This window comes from Rhipicephalus microplus, chromosome 7 (assembly GCF_043290135.1).
Source record: "Rhipicephalus microplus isolate Deutch F79 chromosome 7, USDA_Rmic, whole genome shotgun sequence".
Lineage (NCBI taxonomy): Eukaryota > Metazoa > Arthropoda > Arachnida > Ixodida > Ixodidae > Rhipicephalus > Rhipicephalus microplus.
Genome location: NC_134706.1, coordinates 69218354 through 69240448, shown reverse-complemented (window position 1 = coordinate 69240448; position 22095 = coordinate 69218354). Strand labels below are relative to the sequence as shown.

Sequence of the window (22095 nt, the reverse complement as noted above, 5' to 3'; positions counted from 1 at the left end):
TCGCCTGGCACTTTGAGCTGCAGTTATTAGCCTCTGCTCTAGGCTCACCTCATTTCTTAAGGAGTTTAGATGGTTTCAAAACTTTACAGTGGCCTTTCTATCTTTTTTATGTAGTTCTGCAAGCCACTGAGCTCCCTTTATTCTAATCTTTTCATTGATCAGAAGGGATGCATCCTTTCTACAGCTTCGAAATATTTTCCATTTTCTTTCAACATCACCTGTCGGTTCACCCCGCTGCTTAGCATGTCTTTGTTCCCTATATAGTTCCTCACGTTTTGCTATGGCTCTCTTAACTTCCTCATCTCACCAACTTTTGGGTTTGCGTCTTCTTTTCCGGGTTGACTTGTCACGTGCCTTAGCAAGCTCTAGCTCAAAGAGTTTAATTAGATTTGTGTATGTCCACATTGTTTTATTATTCTCAGTGATTACTTTCTCAATTTGTTTAGTAGCTATTCCTACTTGACTTTCTGAATAAACATTTTCCTGTAGTTGCTCATCTTTCTCCTTCCCACTCTCACTGCTTTTCGAAAACTTAGCATGATAGGTTTGCGATCACTACCCAGACTTCTGGAGCCACCTTCATCTATGTTCATTCCCCCGAGCTTATCATACATCCTATGTGACATCAGTGCATAATCTATCGTCGACTGCAGCCTTTCTATCTCCCATGTTATTTGCCCTTCACACTTCTCGGTACTGTTGCAAATGATCAAATCAAGCCTTTCACACATATACATGATCATTTTGCCTGTCGGGTCGGTATACCCATCTATATCTTCTATGTGCGCATTCATGTCTCCTAGTATAATTATCTCGCACTCTCTTCCTAACTCCTGGATGTCCTTTGATATAAACTCTACCATTGCCTGGTTTTCCTCTCTGGCTTTTGCTCCCGTCCACAAGTACACGAAACCAAGCAGTGTAATTTGCCCTGCCACTTTCCCTTTTATCCATACATGTTCTTTCACTCCTGCGTGACCCTTTCCCAGTCTGTACATTTATGAATGAATGCCCCAATACCACCCCCCTTTCTGCTGTCTTCTGTTATATTACAATATTCCCACGCGTAGTCCGGATTGTTAGGAGGTCCTTCCATGTCCCTTAGATGTGTTTCTACAAAACCGTATACCATCGGCCTCTCCTCCCTTAACTGTTTTTCTATCTCTTCCCACTTCAGCCTGTTCCTACGACCCTGCATGTTAATAAACCCTATGTCCGAGCTCGGCGCTCGTGGCTACGTCTATTTCTGCCCCGGACTCTACCTATCTTAGATGCTGGTGCCACTTTGGAATCTTATCTCTCCATACCACCTGTCAAAGAGTCTCCCTGGTTGTTTTCCTCGTTACTAGCTATTCTGCACCCCGAAGGGCCCGCTTACCTCCCAAAAAAGCTACTGCATGTCCTGCAAGTCGCCAACCCACCTCATGACCTAACTGCCCATCGAAGTGAATTCTGTCTCGTTGAAAACCACACCACCTATGCACCTCTCTTTTTATTTTCACCCCCTCAAAGCCTTTCTCTCGACTCATCCGCCATATCTCTTGGTTTGCGTTGACAACCGCTCTTTGCAGGTTGCTATCACGCACCGGTACCTCCAGTATCGTGCATATCGCTACCTGTACCTATCATGGGCGTTACAGTTCATTCATGCCTATGCAGTGCTAATGCCATTTTTTTTAATGCAAAGCATTTCTTAGCGGACTTCGGCGACATTGAGTGTATCTATCTTGCCACCTACGACTTCTAGCTCTCCTGGTCGTTTCAATATTGGCATCGATACCAAACTTGGTATGGCGTAACATGAATGAATGAAGAACAAATTTAACTAGTCATAACATGAAAATAATTACATGTATGTCATGTATATCATGACTTATATGTCAAGGTCCTGCAGCTCTTGTTGTGGTTTTGTTCCCGTTGCATGTTGCAAAACTGGTATGGTATGGAATGATTACATGGCGAACACAATCCAAAGGCCCTAACCTGAAAATCTTGACATGCATGTCATGTAAAAAAATGACCACACACCACGTTCATGATGTGCACTTTACCAACCTTAGCATTACGGGACGTGAATAGATAGATGACGAAGATATGATACTTGTGCAAACATGATAGTCATGAGATGCGTTTCATGTAACATGGCTACATACCACGATAATGATGCGCTGGCGGCCGTTTCGGTAGCTTCACTTATACCAAATTTGGTATTACGCAACGCGAATGGATGATCAAAGTAATATACTTGTGCAAACACGATAAACATGATATGCGTCTCATGTAACAACATGACTGGATGCTACACTGATGATGCGCTCGCGGCCGCTTCGCTAGCTTCCCATATGCCAAATTTGGTATTACGTGACAATAATAGATTACAAAGATATGTGACTGGTGCAAACAGGATAATCGTGAGATGCATGTTATGTGAAAACATGACTACATGCCACAGTCAAGGTGCTAATACATTTCGATGTGACGTGGTGCTCGTGCTCGTCGGCGTTCATTTCGTCGCGTCATGCCGGCATTGCCACGCCAGGTGCCGGTCCCACCATATAATCGCAGGCGCACACCGCGCTGCGTTGCTTTGACGCATGCATGTTTTAGCATCCGGCGTCCCACTATCACGAAAAAAGGGAGACGCAGTGTTGTCTGGGTAAGCCATCGGCGCGAAATGCAGCATGTCGCATTTCGCGCCGGTACGCCGACGGACGCTGATCACGCCGATCGCGCCTGGCGTCAAGCTATAGAGTGCTGGCGTTTTGCTAACGTAGCGTAGCTGTGCCCAGCGTGCGCGCGCGTCAACGCTACATTGAAGTATATTTGGCCCTTCATGATGTGCTCGCGGCCATTTTAGGGGCGAAGCTTCTTATAGCGGCACCAGTTCGTCTCTCGTAGCCGTTGTAGTATGTAACAAGTATAATATTTTGACTTCCAAGGCGGTGCCGGTGAGAGATTTCTTCTGTGCGTTGTTGAACAATACGAAATAGTGCTCAATGAACATGTCAATGGCTGCTAAGGAGGAATGAGAGATAGGAACATTCGGCTTTTAGTTAATGCGCACGCTATGATCTCCATTAGCAGTCATTGGAATGTACATTGAGCACTATCTGACAAGAAAGGATTGCTACGTTATACTCGCTGGGTGTAACCTCCTTAGTTTTAGAGAGGTTTAGCGAGCGTTGAGCCGCAGTGCCATGAATACAATGAACTAGTATATACCATGAATGAACTCGATGTTGTTAGAGGTGGAAAGTAGATACGAAGCGCAAGCCGTAAGAAAGTAAAGGCCGAATTATCCTGTCGCTCATTTCGCATTAGCAGCCATTGGCATGTAAATTGAGCACTATCTGACAAGAAATGGTTGCTACGTTATACTCGCTGGGTGTAACCTCCTTAGTTTTAGAAAGGTTTAGCGAGCGTTGGACCGCAGTGCCATGAATACAGTGAACAAGTATATACCATCAGCTCGAGGTGGCTAAAGGTGGGAAGTAGACGCGAAGCGCAAGCCGTAACAAAGTGTGCGTGTGCCACCTCTCGTTTAATCCTTGGAATGTCCGCTGGATGGCGGTTCTTCTATATGGACAATATATGATAAAAAGGTGCGCGATGGTGGCACTTGGAACGTTGAATAGATGGACGAACGGACACACAGATGGATGCATGGATGGACGCATGAACGAACGCAGGGGCGGATGCATGGACGAACACTGGGACAGATGCACGAACAGACGCACGCATGGACGGGCGGATGGACGCATGGACGGTCACACAGACGAACGCATGAACGGAAGGAAGCGAGAACGAATGGACGGACAAATGCTTCGCCCCCCTCTCCATCATTCACTCCGTGGATATGCTGACATTTTTTTCTAGCTCCACACGTACCAAATTTGGTGTTACGTGACGTCAATAGATGTTGAAATATATAACTGGTGCAAACATGATGATCCCGAAACGCGTGTCATGTAAGAACACGATAACATACCATGCTCACAGCATGCTCTCGGTCGTTGCGCTAGCTCCACATATACTAAATTTGGTATCACGTGACGTTAATAGATGACGAAGGTAAATGTCACATCCAAACATGATAATCATGTCACAGAAGTTATGTACGGCATCATTTACCTCTACCTCGTAAGGTTCTGCTGATTTTAAAGTTATTCATTGAGAGTCGAACCTCTCATTCGTGCTTCGCATATCATCGGTTTCCACTGTACGGGGGATCTGCCATTTTTTTTATTCCGGGCCTTCGCAAGCCGTACTTTTGTGTATGAAAACATACGTGGGGCATCCAAACAAAATTTTGGAACAGTTCCAGGCCTTAGACGCCTGAGTTTAAACGGAACTTCAATTACTTTGCCAGTGACTGCGTCCGTGTAGCTCACCAAGGTGATTGATTGATATGTGGTGTTTAACGTCCCAAAACCACCATATGATTATGAGAGACGTATGAGAGTGAAGGACTCCGGAAAATTCCACAACCTGGGGTTCTTTAAGGTGAACCAAAATCTGAGCACATGGACCTACAGCACTTCCACCTCAATCGGAAATGCAGTAGCCGCAGCCGGGATTCGATCCCGCAACCGGCAGGTCAGCAGCCGAATTTTGCAGACCTGCTAACAGACAGAATGTTACATTTAAGTTAACGGCAAAAATACTGAGCAGTCTCATAATAATGTGACAGCAAATAGCACTGTGAGAACAGACTGAATGGAAAGAAAAAGCAGATTTCCTTACCCATGTTAACTTTGATGGTGCAAAGTTCTTACGCAACACTGCGCGCGTTCACACTGCTCTTTCAGCGGTGTTGTCGGGGAACCTGTAGACGTAAACTGCGGGTCCGCCGGCATAATTAGAATTGCAATTCGGCGCACAGCAACAGCCAGGCATAGTCCTTGGGTTGTTACGTGCCGTGACAGCAATACTGAGTTGCGTGACAGAGACACCACGTTTGTTTGCGACTGCCACCAAACTATACACTTCTTGTACGCTCTAACCGAACAACCCAAGCAACGCAGTTTTAGCACAATGTTGCCAGAGCACAACACAAATTCTGCTACAAACAAAACTTTAAAAGTTTTAAAAGTTGAAATGCAGCGCCTGCTTAAATTATAACATGCTCAACGGTAGTAGTGAAGTCATGTAGCAAGAAAGAAACCTGTTTAGTGAAGGAAGAGACTACGGAAACAAGTTTTTGTCAACTTGTCTCAAAAAAATGCCGCGGCATGCGATCAGCTGCACATTAGTTCGAAGCCGTAAGCCATGAAAAGCCATGTCGTTTTTTTGTCGCGCGGAGTTTCCTTCCTCCGTGTTTCGTCATTATAGTCGGCTCTCTCAACTTCTCCTAACCTCCTCTATATCCACCGCCGATCTCACTGTGGTGACGTACGCCTGTTGAGGAGAGGCCACGGGAAGGCCTTGTGTAGACTAGGGGGTGTTGAGCGGGCGCCCTGAAGGGGCCGTGGCTGACCACGGCGGACAGGCCTCTGGAGGTTAAACAGGAACAGTTCCAGTGGAACAGTGGTGCCCTGAAACGTGAGCGTGAGGCACCTGCCTCGGCAAACACAGGAGACGACCGGGACGGTGGAAACGAAGTTGGCCGCGATGTCGTCAGGTTCGCGTCGACGCCGTAGGTGATGCCTACGCAGGTGTTCTCCACGATAAGTATGCCTCTCACGTATATCTCGCTGAACCGGCCCTCCTGAAGCAGAGTTGCAGGATCTGCGAAAGGTTCCGCGAAAATTCCACGACGTTGAGTTGAAAATTGACGCGCACGCATCGAGTGGCCGGGAAGCCGGATAGGAAAGCCCCGATGACATCGCGCGTTGCAGCAAAAAAGTTGGCTTTCATTCCCACTGGGCGGCAAAGAATGGTGCCTTCACGCTTTCCCGCTCCTACAGGAAGGGCCGTGGGCTGTGATACGGGGTACTATGGTGTATCGGCGTCTGGTTGTAGAGAGGGGCGAGAAAAGGTGGCAAAGTGAGAGCGGGGAGCGACAGTTTCCTCCGACGTCTTATTCGAGTTGTGTGGGGACGACGACGATGGTGTTCGGTGCTCCCAAGAGGCACTGGAGGTGGAGGATTCTTCCGTCTCTACGAACCGTATTCACACACGCGCCTCGACTCGAGACTCGACCTCAAACAATCTTTGAGTACTGTTTCGCGTTGCGATTTCTGCAACGCAAAAAAAAAACTTGAGCATCCCTTCAGGTCGAGTTTCGAGCCGAGGAGCGTTTGTGAATACGGGCCTACGTATTTCACCTGAGTTCGTGTGGCCTTGATGGAGCCCTTTTCCTCGCACGCGCCCAAAAGCGAGCTTTGCTGAGCTGCGGCTGAAGAATGACCACTTATCGCGAAGCGTTGGCGAAGCATCATGAAGTTTTTTCCGCTCCGAATGGACGTCCATCTTCAGATTTTGGTTGGCCTGAGCCCGGTACTGAAGTACAGGAAGGACCAAGCCCTGGGTAGCCCTCAGAAGAGCTGCGCGCTTGACGGTATGGAGCAGGCGTCGAAAAACAACGCACGGCAGAGAGCGAAAAAAATTGGCCTAGTATCTGCATGTTACACTGCAAATGTCGTCGCAATATAATAGTCTTGCGTCTGAAGAGAGTGACCAAAATATTTATTTTATGTTCTCTACAAGAAAATCGGTGAATGGTATTCTGTAGGCGCTGCGTTAGAGTGCCTCGAGCGTGCAGCGGAGGTGAACCAGCGCATCAAGTCACGTAACACGTAAGATATGAGCACCATCTGGCATTATCATGGAAAACGAAGCGCGCGCACGACGTGCACGCCTGTCTCGGAGGTAATAAGGTGTAGAAATCAAGGCGATGGGTAGGTGCCACCACAGTGTAGTCTTAGCAAAGCGTTGGAAACATTTGCCTTCGTTCAAGAGTTGCATGGTCAGCGCAATGTGATAAATGCTACGGTCCTTATAATTGCTTATATATGCCTTGTTCAGTAAACGATATACATACAAATTATTGACGTGTTGTTATGATGCCTCAGATATGCGCAATAATTGATTTTCAATTGAAAATTGCACAAGTAGGAACGCTGAACCTTGAGCATTATTGGTTGGTGCTGCCGATGGGGTCGGCCATTGGGGGTATCGGCTGGTCACTCCGTTGCCTTTTAGGGTGCCGTTAAGAATGAACCAGCAGACATGTGTACAGACAGAGTGACAGACCAATTTTTTTTTTCGCTGAAGGTCCCCAAGAAAGACTATCGTCTTTAAAAAGGAAACCGTCCGGGTTGTAAGCTCAACTCGTTTCTCCCTGACGAGTCGGTCGTTGAATGCTTCCTACCCATTACAAAACGGTCACTGTAACTTTTCATCGTCATCAGCCACTAAGTTATTTATTCGAACAATAAAAATTTGCAAGCAGACTTGAATTAGCAGCCCCAGAAGCTTGCAATTAATTCGGTAAACACCCCTCTTCCCGCTTCGTTTGGGATTGTGATGCGCTCTCCGCGCCAGCATGGCATTTCTCTCAGTTTTATCGTATAGCGAGAACAAAATATAGCGGTAGAAAGTAGGTGCATAGTGACCGAAATTACCTAACTGTAGAGTACTTGCAAAGCACATCAGGCGCTTGTGATGAAATTGAAGCGAAAATATTGCAAAAAGAAACAGGACTTTGAACCAGCCACATAGTTTGAGTGGGAAACATCATCCATGGATTAACTGATCTACGTATTGGCGAGTACTACTGTGTAGTTGTACATGGCAAAATAGCTGCATGAGTACCAGGCAAAGCTAACATATTTTCTCGTCAGACTTCTTCTTTTACTGTTTTTGCAACAAGATATCATGGCTAGATTTTGCCAGCCTGGCTTATATAAAAACCTGCCACTGGTGACCTTTCTTTCGCCGCTATTTTTAACAAAAATATATTGATGGAGTAGTTGGCAATCGGTGTATCACGTTTTTAGTATAACTAGCGTACTTTGAAAACAAACCTAATGGTGTGTAATATTCGTACACAAGTCAAATATTGTTTGATATGTTATATTTTGCAATATAGGTTGCTGAAGGCCCGTAAGAGCTTCAAGATATATTCTCGTTTGGTTGGTAACTGTGGTAAAGGTTTACGGGCACTTAGATATCCAGGTACTACTTCTTTTGATTACCTACACTTATTAAGGTATTGAATTGCTACATGGAATTGCATGATAAAGTGCTGATGTGACTCACTTTCAGGCAAATACCCCTTCAGATACAAGCTACTATGTGCTATATGACAATGAATTTGACTTTAACCTGTGAGTATTGCATGCCATATACATGTTGGTACAACGTTTGAATAAAATATTACTGTTGAATTGTATACAAGAAAGCCGTCGCAGTGTGACATAGTGCAACGCAAAGACTAAACCCATGTCAGGCAAGATACGTTCATTCTAGTATGCACTTTAGTTCATGAATTGAAACTTCACTTGAACACACTTCAAAGCACCTTCAAAAAAAAGTCATAAAGTGAAAATTCACTAGACTGAAACACCAGTTTTTTATCGTGTTATTGCAACCCGAAGAAACCATCTGCTTTTCAGATACATTGTAATTTATGTGTGTTTGTTAAGCTACTTATTTGCTAAGAGCTTTACGCTCATTCATGATAATTATTACACAAATATTTTGCCACACCTGTTCGCTTAAGACTGCAGTGGTCAAGAGTTGAGTTGCGCAAGCTCCCATACACCTTCTGCCGTTCAACGTCCTTACGGACGGTTCTACACACTTCTACACCGCTTCTACACAAAATATCCAATACGGACAGATGCGGTTCCGTTTGGCGTTTATGAAAATCATCACCTGCTTGTATACTGTAGCTGTCATTGCCTCCCCGATAACCTTCGATCGAGCGCCATTGGCGCTGTTGATGGCGAAGGCTGTGATAAAGATATTTAACAAAAACATAATTGTTCTATTGAAGTGATCATCATGACACCGGAGGTATAGAACTGCCTCGCGGAAAACTTTCATACAGCTCAAATGAGCTATGCAGCAAGTTTCTTTCAATTGAAGTAAGGTAGGATTGGATGCAATGGCGATTCCATGAGGGATTTTAAAAATTTTGTCAAGTCACGTTCGTTTAAATTGCATTTCAGAATATAGAGTAAGATTTGCTTTCAGTTCTCGACGGATCCAAGCATGTCCTCCTATTGTCAACCTGCGGTAGTCCATCAACACCTACCAGACTATATATATATATATATATATATATATATATATATATATATATATATATATATATATATATATATATAAGGGAAAGAAGTGTATACCTAAGGGCTCGTTTTACCGTGTGTTAACACAATAATATTAATGAGATCTAACAGACAGTAATGCCAAGGAATGTAAAGGGGAAGTTATTAGAACTAATGGAATGTAAATAAGAAGAAAGAAAATTGGATGAAAAATAACCAGCCGTCGGCAGGAATCGAACCTACGACCTCCGAATAACGCGTTCGGTGCTCTAATCACTGAGCTACCACCGCGGCCTTCCCTCCATCCACTCTTTTGGTTTTATATGTGAATTTAGAAGTAGGAGTGACGGTCAGCGCCATCTATAAGCCAAACGACAAGTGTGAAAACACTCTTATGCGCATGTTTGGCGTCACGTAGCACGTGAACTTATTATGAGCGGGCAGCTGATTAATTGTCCCTCTTATATTGTCCTCTTAATTGTCCCTCTATATATATATATATATATATATATATATATATATATATATATATATATATATATATATATATATATATATATATATATATATAGGCAGGCATGGTGGTTGAGTGGCCGTAGCGTTGCATTTGGTCCAGTAGATCCTCCGTGAAGGGTCACAACGTGGTTTATTTCGACGTTTCGGCCTCGAGTCTGGCCTAATGAAGGCCAGACTCTAGGCCGAAACGTCGAAATAAACCACGTTGTGACCGCTCACGGAGGATCTACTGGACTATATAAATATATATATATATATATATATATATATATATATATATATATATATATATATATATATATATATATATATATATATATATATATATATATATATATATATATATATATATATATATATATATATATATATAGTCTGGTGCAAAACCACCATATGATTATTAACGTCCCAAAACCACCATATGAATATGAGATACGCCATAGTGGAGGCCGTCAGAATTTTCAACCTACTGGGGTTCTTTAACTTTCACCCAAACCTTAACACATCGGCCTACAGCACTTTCGCCTCCATCGAAATTGCAGCCGCCGCAGCAGGAATTCGATCCCGCGACCTGCAGGTCAGCATCCGAGTGCGGTAGCCACTAGGCCACCGCGGCGCAGTGATGGACACAAAATTGGCATTTTCAATTTCGGTTTCTTAAGTGGTGCGTAGGCAAACGTTTAGCTTGTGTCTTTTGAAATAAACTGCGTTGAAGGATGCATATGCCCAAAATGACGGAAAAGAATTGGGCATTCAACATAACCAAAAGCCGGAAAACGGCAATTTAGGAAAACAATCGCTTTTTCCGCTTGGCCTCATATATCCTAAAGCTGCACCACTTTAAGGTCTAAGCAGCCGACATGCTTTTTCATCTTTTACTCAAAATGACACAATGCATCTTAAACAGCTTCTTACTGACTGCTTCCACATGACTTGAATTTAGACAATATTGGAGATCTGCTGCTATGCTACGCCAAATGAAATATTTAGTATATCATCTGTGCTGAGAAAAAGAATGCATTTTTGTTGTTACCCCCAATTAGGCAATACACTTTCTGAGCTTTTTGTTGGGCTAGTATTGATTGCAAAGCATGTGCCACTGCTCGATCAATACTAGACCAATCACTGCGAGTATAGGCCACAGTTGCATTTCAAGTGCTGTACCATGTTTTTCTTTCGGGCACACGTGACACCAATCAACAATTTGTTAATGAGTTTGTGTTAATCTTGGATGACATCGCGCAGGTCCGCTGATAAAGCTCGGTGCGAAGGAACAGTATCTGATGTTTCTTCAGACATGGAATTGGATGCTGCTGACCGAATTGATAGACATAAGGGGTAAGTGCCCCTACACACACTTTCGCAACGAAAAAACAGGACATTCTAAAATGTCTATGGTGCAAGATAAAAAATGTGTTGAGTTTCTGCCCAAAATGCGCTCGTAGGTAAAATTCGAAGATTACTTGGCAAAGTACACTTTCACAGGACCTAGCAAATCGGCTCTTTTTTGGTTAAACTGCAGGGAAATATTACACTGATAGCTGTGCATGTTATGTTTTCTGGTAATCCGTCCCCTGAAATGGTATCAACTGCATCATTTGTTTCAGTGTAATAGTTGTTGTAGCAATCTTCTGCTGTCCCGGATGTCGTAGAAGGGAGCCGTGGTATTCACATTTAGCATTACAGATATAAAATGCATTCTTACTAATTTTGCTACCAAGGTAAAAAAGAGGAGTGTGGCAAAGTCCTGACGCGTAGTCATGGATGAAATATATGTAAGAAACTATATCCCCATTGAGCTAGAAATGAGGCCAGTGGCCTAAAAGGGTGGCGTGGTAACTCGAGCAGTCTCTGTACAATTGCCTGCAAAAATAGTCTGTCGGTACTTCCAAACACAGTGGTTCTTGAATTCTAGTAAAGGGGTTAATGCAGCGGAGAATGCGCCCTTCTCGGGGAGATTCAGTTGAATATCAAAATATTATATGAGATGCAGTGGAAGAATAATAAATTAGGAAGGCACAAAGGAAAGTGCATAGGTACCCACAAGATGCGGCCTCGCGTTGGGCAAAAGGGTCTGTATCTACACCATAACTAAACCTTCGATATGACGTACAAATAAAGGTAATAATCTATCTTTCGCATGTGACATGCCGTCACAACAGATCAAGAGCTAAGATGCATGTTTTCGATGATTCAGCCATAACATGTACTGCTTATCTTATGGCGAAAGGATTGCGAACGCTTGTGATGTAAGGGTGTGCAGAAAAATGCCAGGCAGTGCAATGGTAAATCTTGTAGTGTTTGTGCGAACCAAATTCTAGGTTTAAATGTCTATACACTTGTGGCCATATACGAAGAAACATTAAAGGATTAAACAGTTCCTTATTCCTTTAAGAGGCTGGAGAAATGGGCAAAGTTTTAATAAAAGCTAAAGATGCTAATATGTGCTTATGTAGCAAACAGAGTCGTTATGTCGGCAAGCTAAAAAATAGCCAAATTTTTAATAAAAAGAAAGCATAGTAGCCAACTAGATCCAGTGGTAGTAAATGTCGCCATAAGTCCCCATGCATGTTTGAAAACTGCTTTCACAATTTTATTTAAATATTTCACGCAAAATGCTTTGCTTAAAAGTAAATATGTGGAGCACGAGCAATTCACAGTTCTTCACACAGTGATTCACACATTGCTGATATTACTGATCGGTCCACTGCATGATGACGTAGTGTTTGTGTGAATTCAAAAACTATTTTTCACGCAACTTGCATGACTTTTCTTGCAATTACTGGAGATCGCGACAATGAAAATGAGTCTGCAGAATGATTAGCGGGCTCATGATTACAAATGCTAACACTGAAGCATAACTTGCAGCCACTTTCACAGTTTCTCCTTCGGTGATGTATGCAGAATCACCTTCCGTACCTAAGCCAAGATAATGGTACAAGCGTTACGTCAAATATCCTGAAAGATTATAGTTTTGTGGGTGATTTGTTAGGATATTTTAAGGGGAGCACTAACATGAATTCGCAAGATACCACATACCATGGGAATCAGTATCATGCTCGTGCTGGAGGAAGTTGAATGTGGTGCGGTTGTTTTATTTTGTTAGCCAAGCGTTTCAAAATGAAGATAAACATGTGTGCATATGTCACATGTGTAGCCGTGTTTGTCGAACAGTCGCACATTTATTTTATATAACCAAGTAGTTGTTTACAGTGGCGTAACGATGCCAATGACAACATCGGTATTACCAACATCAGAAGCAGTAAGCAGAAATTTAGCGCTCTTGCTTGCGAAAATGGTAGCCCTGCCTAGTGCTACGTAGAGCAACTTCAGTGGATGGCGCTTTATACAACTGACGCTAACCCAACGTGAGGCCTGTATAGTACGAAGGTAATGATAAAACATTGGATCACATAAAGCATTAGAGCATTGTATTACATGATGTAGTATTGTAGCAGCTAAGTAATGTTAGGTAAAATTAGATGGGCAGCACTGCAACCAGAAATAACTTTTCATGAACATTATGCCTGCATAGCGTGTTTCTCTAAATGAGTTCCGAGACGTCACCTCCCGTGGGGGTAGGATACTTTATTGGCATGCAAGATTTTCGCTGCTGGGGCAATAACAGATATTCTTTGCATTCATCAGATTAACGCTGGTGATGTCGGCTTTTTTTCTGAATGCTTTCACTTTTAAATTACCGTTGCCGGTTCTCGCCGTTCTTCGGCAAATATAAACTTTCAAACACCTATGGCGCAAACCCGCATACCACGGTCTGTGGCATATGGGTATGTGCCACACGTGTCTAGAGGAAAAGGTCTGACATCGTACACGACGAGATTTTAATATTACTCATGTCATCAAGTGACTGTCATAATCCTCACGCCCCCATACTCTCGCATACTAATTTCGGTCAACCTAAGGTTTCGGACGTGAACAGACAGACAGACAGACAGACAGAGAGAGAGACAGAAAGACACACACACACACAGATAGATAGATAGATAGATAGATAGATAGATAGATAGATAGATAGATAGATAGATAGATAGATAGATAGATAGATAGATAGACAGATAGATAGATAGATAGATAGATAGATAGATAGATAGATAGATAGATAGATAGATAGATAGATAGATAGATAGATAGATAGATAGATAGATAGATAGATAGATAGATAGATAGATAGATAGATAGATAGATAGATAGATAGATAGATAGATAGATAGATAGATAGATAGATAGATAGATAGATAGATAGATAGATAGATAGATAGATAGATAGATAGATAGATAGATAGATAGATAGATAGATAGATAGATAGATAGATAGATAGATAGATGTACGTGGACGTTCGGCAGGGTTGGAGGGAGCCGAGGAGGAAGAAGAGGTTAAAAATAAAGATGGCTGACACCCCAGCTTAGTACTGTGTATGATTACAAATTGGCGCAGCCTCGTATACTTTCTGTGCGAACATTCAAGATGTGGGTAGACTTCACCATTGGAGCAAATCAACGCGGTGGCATCCGGATCTTGACCACAACGCCTCAAGATGAAGAGGAACTAGCACTTCCAGAAGCAGTGAGCACTGACGCATTTGTTTCCTATATATGCACTAAAATGAAGCTCACTCCAAACCATTTACTTGCTAAAAGAACGGTGAGGATCAGCATGAACCTTCAGGATTATGAGAATTTCGTGCTGACTCCAGTGAGAAACGACGTGAAGCCTGCTACCGCTGCTTCACCTGAGAGTTCCGTCGAGCTGATCAACAAGTTTCTTGAACTGCACCAAGAACAGAATAGGCAGCAAAATGATTTAATGCGCTTGCTTGTAAACGCGACGGAAAGATTAGGCAGACCAAGTCGCGAACACGTGAAGCCAGACATGTTTGACGGAGAGTCTAGTAGCCCCGAGTCCTGGCTCTAGCTTTACGAGTATGCATGCAATGAGAACTACTGGCACATCGAAGAAGATAAAGTGAAAAACATGCGACTATTCCTATCGGGCATAACAAAGAGTTGGTACGAATGGCGTCTCAACGCTCACAGCAACAAACCATGGATAGAGTGGAAAGCAAGCTTTCTGAGCTCATTCAGCGAGAACAAGGTGTTGCTATGGGACAAAGCAATCACGTTCAAATACAGGTCTGGATCTGCACTCAGCTATTTTTATGAGAAAAGGCGCTTGCTACAGCTGGCGGACTCATCTTTGCCTGAGACGTCTGTGGTTCCGCTTATCATTCATGGCTTAAGTCCGGACCTCCAGAAGCAAATACAAATGCGAGAACCCAATACGGTCGAAGAACTTCTGCAGGGAATGCGAAACCTCTACCTCCAGGACCTAGGAACCCAGCGTCAACCCATGACACCTGCAAGAAATACCGGGGCCACACGAGCTGAGGAACGACGCCCGCTTGCAAGCTGGAGACCTACTGCAACACCCGTAAGCTTTTTGACCGCCCCGGGAGGCTCACACCTTGGCGAAGAGCTAGATGACATAACAAAAAACTAAATAGCGAGGGTCTCGGCTTCCACCCGACGACATCAAGAGAAGCTGTTTATTTGTCTCATACAAGTCTATTGTACATATCCGTTTTTGTGGATGGAAAGGAACGGAGTGCGTTAGTTGACAGCGGAGCAAGCGTCATGGTTATGAACGCAAATATTGTTGAGAGGGCAGAATAAAAGAGGGAAGACCTGTAGAAGTACACGAATACGATGGAAGACGAGATGTTCACGATAAGTGGACTTGTATAACCGTATCGTGCCTTGGCCACACTATCACTGCGCATGCACTGGTACTCGACGGAGTTCCGTATGAGCTACTGCTTTCACGTCCAGTCATCAGTGCACTTCGTCTTAATATCTACTGGACAGGCGAAATTACCACAGAAGAAAAGCGCTGCGCTATCAGCGCTGCAGTTTCACTTTCAAGAACTCCGCGGAAACCATCGTCAGGTGAAGATGTAAGGACGCTTTACCCGGAATTGCTGTGCCTAAAAGGATATCCTACAGCAACTACGAAGTTTGAGGTTCCATTCCAGCTCAGTGATACGACGGTGGTGAGAAAAAAGCCCTATATTATGTCACGAGAGAAAAAAGTGTGGCTTCAGGAAGAGATTCAAAAGATGTTGGATGCGCAGATTATCCGTTCATGCACGTCTACGTTCGCTTCACCCGTCACCATTGCACCAAAGGAAGATGGAAGTCTTCGACTCTGCACGGACTAGAGACAAATTAATAAGCAGACTGAGCTTTTGCCGTTTCCTATGCCGCGTATATACTCTATCATAGATGACATAGGTGGCTGCAGAGTTTTCTTGCGCCTTGACCTATGTAAAGGATTTTGGCAAGTTCCGATTTCTGAAAGGTGCAAGAAATATTCTGCCTTCATCACGCCCTTTGACATCCACGAGTATAACCAATTTCCATTTGGATGGAAGAACTCACCCGCTTGGTTCCAAAAAATGATGAATGACGTCTTTCGACCGTTTATCAGGAAGTTTTGTAACGTCTACATAGACGATATAATGGTATACTCCCGCAACAAGGAAGAGCACTCAAACCATCTGGCTAGCGTACTTCAAGCACTTTGTGACGCCGAGCTGAACATTAATGACAAGAAGAGTGAGTTTTTCCAAAGTAAAGTGATGTTTCTTGGAAGAGTATTTGACGGCCAAACCAAGACAACAAAACAGGAATCAGTCGAACGAATCGCAAAAATGCAGAAGCCATATGACTTGCACTCTTTGCGGGTATTTCTGTGTCTTGCAGGGCATTTCCGGCCATTCATTAGAGATTATGCGACCAAAACGAAATGCCTCACAGAAATGACTAAGAAGAATGTGCCATTTCAGTGGAAACCAGAGTGTGAATCTGTTTATCACAGCCTTGTGACCATTATTTCATCGGATCCGGTCCTGACTCTTCCAGACTTCAAGTAGCCCTTTGAACTGAACACTGATGCTTCTTATTATGGCACAGGCGCAGTGCTTTACCACAGAGATACCGACTCTCCACGGAGCCGTCTACAGAGGGTCATCGGGTACTATTCGTACACCTTTTCGAAAACTCAGCTGAACTGCACGACTACAGAGACGGAAGCCTTTGCAGTCTTAATGGCCGTACGCTATTTTAGACCCTACCTGGATGGCAGGAGCTTCAAGCTCTTCACGGATCACCAAGCCTTAACGTATATCCTTAACCTCGGCGAGCCTCGAAGAAAAATCGCTAGGTGGGTGAGTGAACTCCAGCAGTTCACTTTCATGGTCCACCACAGGCCTGGAGAACACCTCAACGACGCAGATGCGCTTTCAAGACTTGCGGTGATTCCTGATCATAAAAATGTCAACGCAACGTTGTTGTGGGAGGGAACTGAAGAACTTCAGTTCCATAACGGAAAGTTCACAGTCCCAGAAACAATGGGGCCTCAAATTTTGGAGCTCTATCACGACTCCCCGCACTCAGGTGGACATGACGGCTTTTGGAGAACATATCACAAGATTCGTCAGTGTTTCCAGTGGAAACACATGAGAGAGCACGTTCAACGGTATGCTCGGTCTTGTCATCAATGTCAAGTTCCCAAAGCCAAGTGCCTTCAGAGAACAGACGAGATGGTTTTTTCTCAACATTCCGACGTACCATTTAAAGTCATTCATCTGGATTTCGCAGAGCTCAAGAAGAAGGCTACAGGAGTAAGAAGAACGCAGTCTTTCCTAGTGGCAATAGACCAGTGCACAAGAATAGTGACTGCACGGCCGGGAAGGAAGACGCAAATAGTGTGATCGCTATTTTGAGTCGAGAGATGTTCAAGAATACAAAAGTAGTAATATCAGACAAGGGGCCAGCGTTTCTCAGTCAGCGTTTGCAAGATTGGGCGAAGAAACGAGGAGTTATATTGCGACGCTGCGCTCCGTACCATCTTGCAGGAAATAGCATGGCTGAAAGAATCATTCGAGTTTTGAAGCAGTTCATTTCAATGTATCCAGGTTTTCAGGGTGGATGGAAGTGCTGCTTGGAGGCAGCTGTCGCTCATCACAATCGGTCGCACACTGTGAGCATCGGCTGTAGCCCATATTTTGCAGCTTTCGGAAAGGTACCAACGCTTCCTGCTGATCAAGAACTTTGCATTGCAGACCGCCGGCAATTGTGCGAAAAACAAAAAACTTCGGAAGCCTACCAGCGATACCGGGAAAGTATGAAGAGAAACTTTGACCGTCGCCACAACACGCGGATACCTCAGATACAACTGAGCGATCTAGTACCTGTCAGAAAAGGCCTGTCCGGCACAAAGCAGGTGTACATGGGACCTTATAGCGTGGTGCAGATCGTCGTGCAACATGGCGTTCTCAAAAGGGTCGGTTACACCAAAGATGATGGTGTACTGGAGTTTGCGACCATTGGAAACGTTTTCATGTATCACCCCAGGAGGGATGAGTCTTCAAAGAGGGGGAGTGTACATGGACGTTCGGTAGGGTTGGAGGGAGACGAGGAGGAAGAAGAGGTTAGAAATAAAGAAGATGGGTGACACCGCAGCCTAGTACTGTGTATTATTACAATAGATAGATAGATAGATAGATAGATAGATAGATAGATAGATAGATAGATAGATAGATAGATAGATAGATAGATAGATAGATAGATAGATAGATAGATAGATAGATAGATAGATAGATAGATAGATAGATAGATAGATAGATAGATAGATAGATAGATAGATAGATAGATAGATAGATAGATAGATAGATAGATAGATAGATAGATAGATAGATAGATAGATAGATAGATAGATAGATAGATAGATAGATAGATAGATAGATAGATAGATAGATAGATAGATAGCCAACATATACTTAAGACATATACTTAAGACTACTGACTGCAACATCACCAGATGTTGATAGCTTCTTGAATTGAAGATACGAAAAGTTGTGTAAAAAGCAGCAAAGTAGCAAAAATGATTTGATGCTGCCACCATTGTACAAGACTAGTCAAAGGGGCACAAAATGGCGAAACTTAACAGCCCTGGTTGCGAATATGGCTTTACCAACTTTTGAAGCTGTTTGTCGTATACCTGTCTTTCAATTCTTTTGCTGTGTGAGCCATGAAATAGTCTTGTTCACGTTTACAGTAAACTGCGCAAATCACAATCCTAATAATTGATAAAAAGTGAGCGGGGCTTTTCAGTTCATGGCAAGCTTTCTTTGTATGTTTATGTATGTAATGCATTTACGGAAGCCAAATTAAATAGAAATTTTAAGTCTACACACTTCCGCCCTCCGCAAACAAAAGTGATAGTGTCCACAGGCAGCCATAGGACTGTACAGTCGAGCTCGACTTGAAGGTCATCACGCCGGTTTTATGGAAGTTTTGAAAAAGAACATTAAGGGGGAAAGTAATTATCAAATGATCACTACTACCTGGTAAATAATGAATAACCGATGCATATCCAGTACAGTGTGTTAAGATCAAATCAAGATTGTTAGAAGCAATCGGTGTATTTTTTTGTGGCGTGCGTTACTAATTGGCACAAGAAGAAAGTAGATCAAAAACCCGAAAATTCTTGGGAATCAGAAAATGATGAGATATGTTGGTTATCTGCCTACGTAATGTAAGGAAAATCGAAGTCGCCTTGCAGAAAAGGTGGCATGAAGTGAAGCTTTGTGGTAATATTTGAAACTACATGATGTAAATCGGGAATACATGAGGGTGGAGATGAAGGTGGACGATACCGAAACCCTTAAGATTATTCTTTGGTTGTTGAGCGTAACTGTGGCCCAAACTGTTTCCAAGTTTCAAGCGATGTGAATGCTTGATTATGAGATATATTTTGAGATAGCAAGAAGTGCACTGTCTCTTTGACGCTCTTTCCGATGGCAACGATACACCAAATATCGTTTGCTACTCTCAAAAAGTTCCGAGTCAAGTACACCGTCTGATAGCCACGTTTCCGTAAGAGCTATTACGTCGGCTGAGCAGGTGTCTATCGTGGATACCAGCAAGTCGCAATTCTTAAGGATACTTCTGATGTTCGTATAGAGAACATTGGCTTGTCTGTTTTCATTGACGCCACTACCCCTCACGCACCCCTGTGTAGGAACGCGTTGTGGAGCAGCCGGCTTGTTGTTAGGGCATCTGCTACGGTCATGAATTTTCTGAACGCAGTCAGAGTTAGCATGGTAAATGTAAAGCCTCTTATTCATGAGCGATTTTTCGTAGTTAATTTTGAGCTGCGGTTTGTCTGGCAGCGAATTTGCAAACTCGAAACGTTTTTACGAGCCAAGCGGGTTGCGGCAGAAAAGTCCTAACACTGATTTTGCAAGGCTTTAGCTGCCCGCGTGCAGCTACAAATATTTTTTATTTTATTTTGTAATTCGCAAATCTGGTAAGTAAAAGACGTTGCTTGTCAGCTTTGTAAGTGCCAAGCCGGTGGGCTCGCTGAATGCCAGCAATACTAGTCAAGCCAAGTACAGCGCTTAGAACAGGGATTAGCTTTGTTTCGGTCTGCTGTTATGTTTCCTTAGAGTCGGGCAGCCAAAGAATATCAAGTTATCCCGGCTAGATCTGTCTTCTAAATCATCGAGAAGTAGTACTAATGAGTTGCTGTGAACGGTAAGTTCGACTATAGTGTTCTGTACGCATGTCAAGTCGGTCTTACAACGCTCCAGTGTTTCGGTTTTTTCTTCAAGGTCAAGCAGCATCTTTGGGATATTTGTAAGCTCTGTCTGTGTATTCTTTTGTCCTGATTGGATGGCCTTAACATCTGTTGCAAGTTCAGTTTAACATTGCGAGGATTAAAGACAACGGGCCTGAATTTCTTTAGGAAGCGTAAACATTGCCTTCATTTGGTCTGCAGGATTATCGGGTAAGTCCTCGAGCCCTTGCAGACGAAGAGTACGAGGTTTAGGCTCAGGGTTAAGTTCAACGTCACCGGTACAAAGTAGAAAACTAGTCATTGAGTCGCACTGGCACAGCGATTCACACAGCCCCCATGGGCACGGGAAAATAATTAGGAAATGTTCGTCAGATTTCTTACTACTTGGCGAGAATCGCGTACGCACCTGCATTGCGAAAACGTTTCGGTTAAGCACAACGCTCTCAATGCTATTTCCGTGCCCACTGAAGATGGTGTCGTTGTGCGGGCTGTTTAAGTACGTCAGTGCAGCTGATGACACTGATGCTGGTTCTGGGTAACTAGGTGAGAGTTTGACAACGGAAGTTGAGCCCAAGAAGTTGCTGGTATCCAGAAAATGGGCGTTTGTTCAAAAGCCATTATCAAAGCTGAAGCTCCGAAATGGCGGGACTGAGCTTGTGTGGCGATCAGGGACGAATGATAGCCAAGCAAGAATAAGTAATAGCGTCACCTGCATTGCGAAAACGTATCGGTTAAGCACAACGCTGTCAATGCTGTTTCCGTGCCCCCAGTCAATGAGACAGAAAATGAACACACTTGACTTTCACTGCTTCGAAATGTGCCGCTAGGCTTCTAGTACCATTGGCAGGCCTAACGCTCGCGCGATAATTACCATAGCATCTGTAATTGTACTTGTACGTTCGTATTCTCGAGATCCTTTTTCGATTCGTAGTTGTCGAGAAACGTGCAAAAAATGACTCCAATATTCTCTTAATGAGCGCCCTAGATAGAGTGGACTGTGGCCACTTTCTGGATTTATCACCGATGTGTTCATTTCCAATCAAGGAACCAGAGCGAAGCGTCACTCCCTACCTCATAACAAGATATAATTGGTTGGCTTGATTTTCATGCAAGGTGGTGTTCTTAATTGTACTTTCACTAGGCACTCTTGAGCGCAATGTGTACCACTGTCAAGTGCCCGTTACGTCATAATTACTCCTCTTGCGACTGAGCAAAGGAATGACTAAATATTCATGAGTACTTAACAAGTGTACTTCTAATTGACATTCTAGGACAGTTTGAAACAGCCAATAATACGTGTACAGCCGTTTATTGCATTAGGCATGCACCGTGGAGCGAACCTAGAAAGCAATTCCCGAAGATGCAGCTCAAACGCCCTCAGAGTTTTTACATCCCCTCGCTGGTCCAATAAAATGATATCACCCTCATCAAAACGCGGTGCTCACTAAGACCATCTTCGAAATCAGAGTAAGGTTGAGCTCATGACCATGATGACTTGTGAGTTGAGTCATCATCATGACGATGATGACTCAACTATGGCTAATACCCACTCAAGGGGATTGACCAAGCGTTGATTACACGAACGTTTCAGCCTTTAAAGTCTTAGACATAATTCTTCGTCGTCAGCAATGGCGTTTAAAAATTGCATAATATTTCTTGTGATTGTGTAGTGGGTGACAGGCTTCTCCGAAGAATGGCGAAGTA

General features: G+C 43.6%; 1 protein-coding gene across 5 annotated transcripts in view; it reads left to right on the top strand.

Annotated features, from left to right (window-relative positions):
• Nucleotides 1–22095, top strand: part of LOC119179712 (japanin-like-RA2) — a 354550-nt gene that overhangs the window by 318805 nt on the left and 13650 nt on the right. For all 5 annotated transcript variants that reach the window (XM_075869258.1, XM_075869257.1, XM_075869254.1 and 2 more), the window contains 2 exons: nt 8209–8270; nt 10977–11069. In XM_075869258.1, the coding sequence (XP_075725373.1) occupies nt 8209–8270; nt 10977–11069 (155 nt within the window). The remainder of the gene's footprint in view (nt 1–8208; nt 8271–10976; nt 11070–22095) is intronic.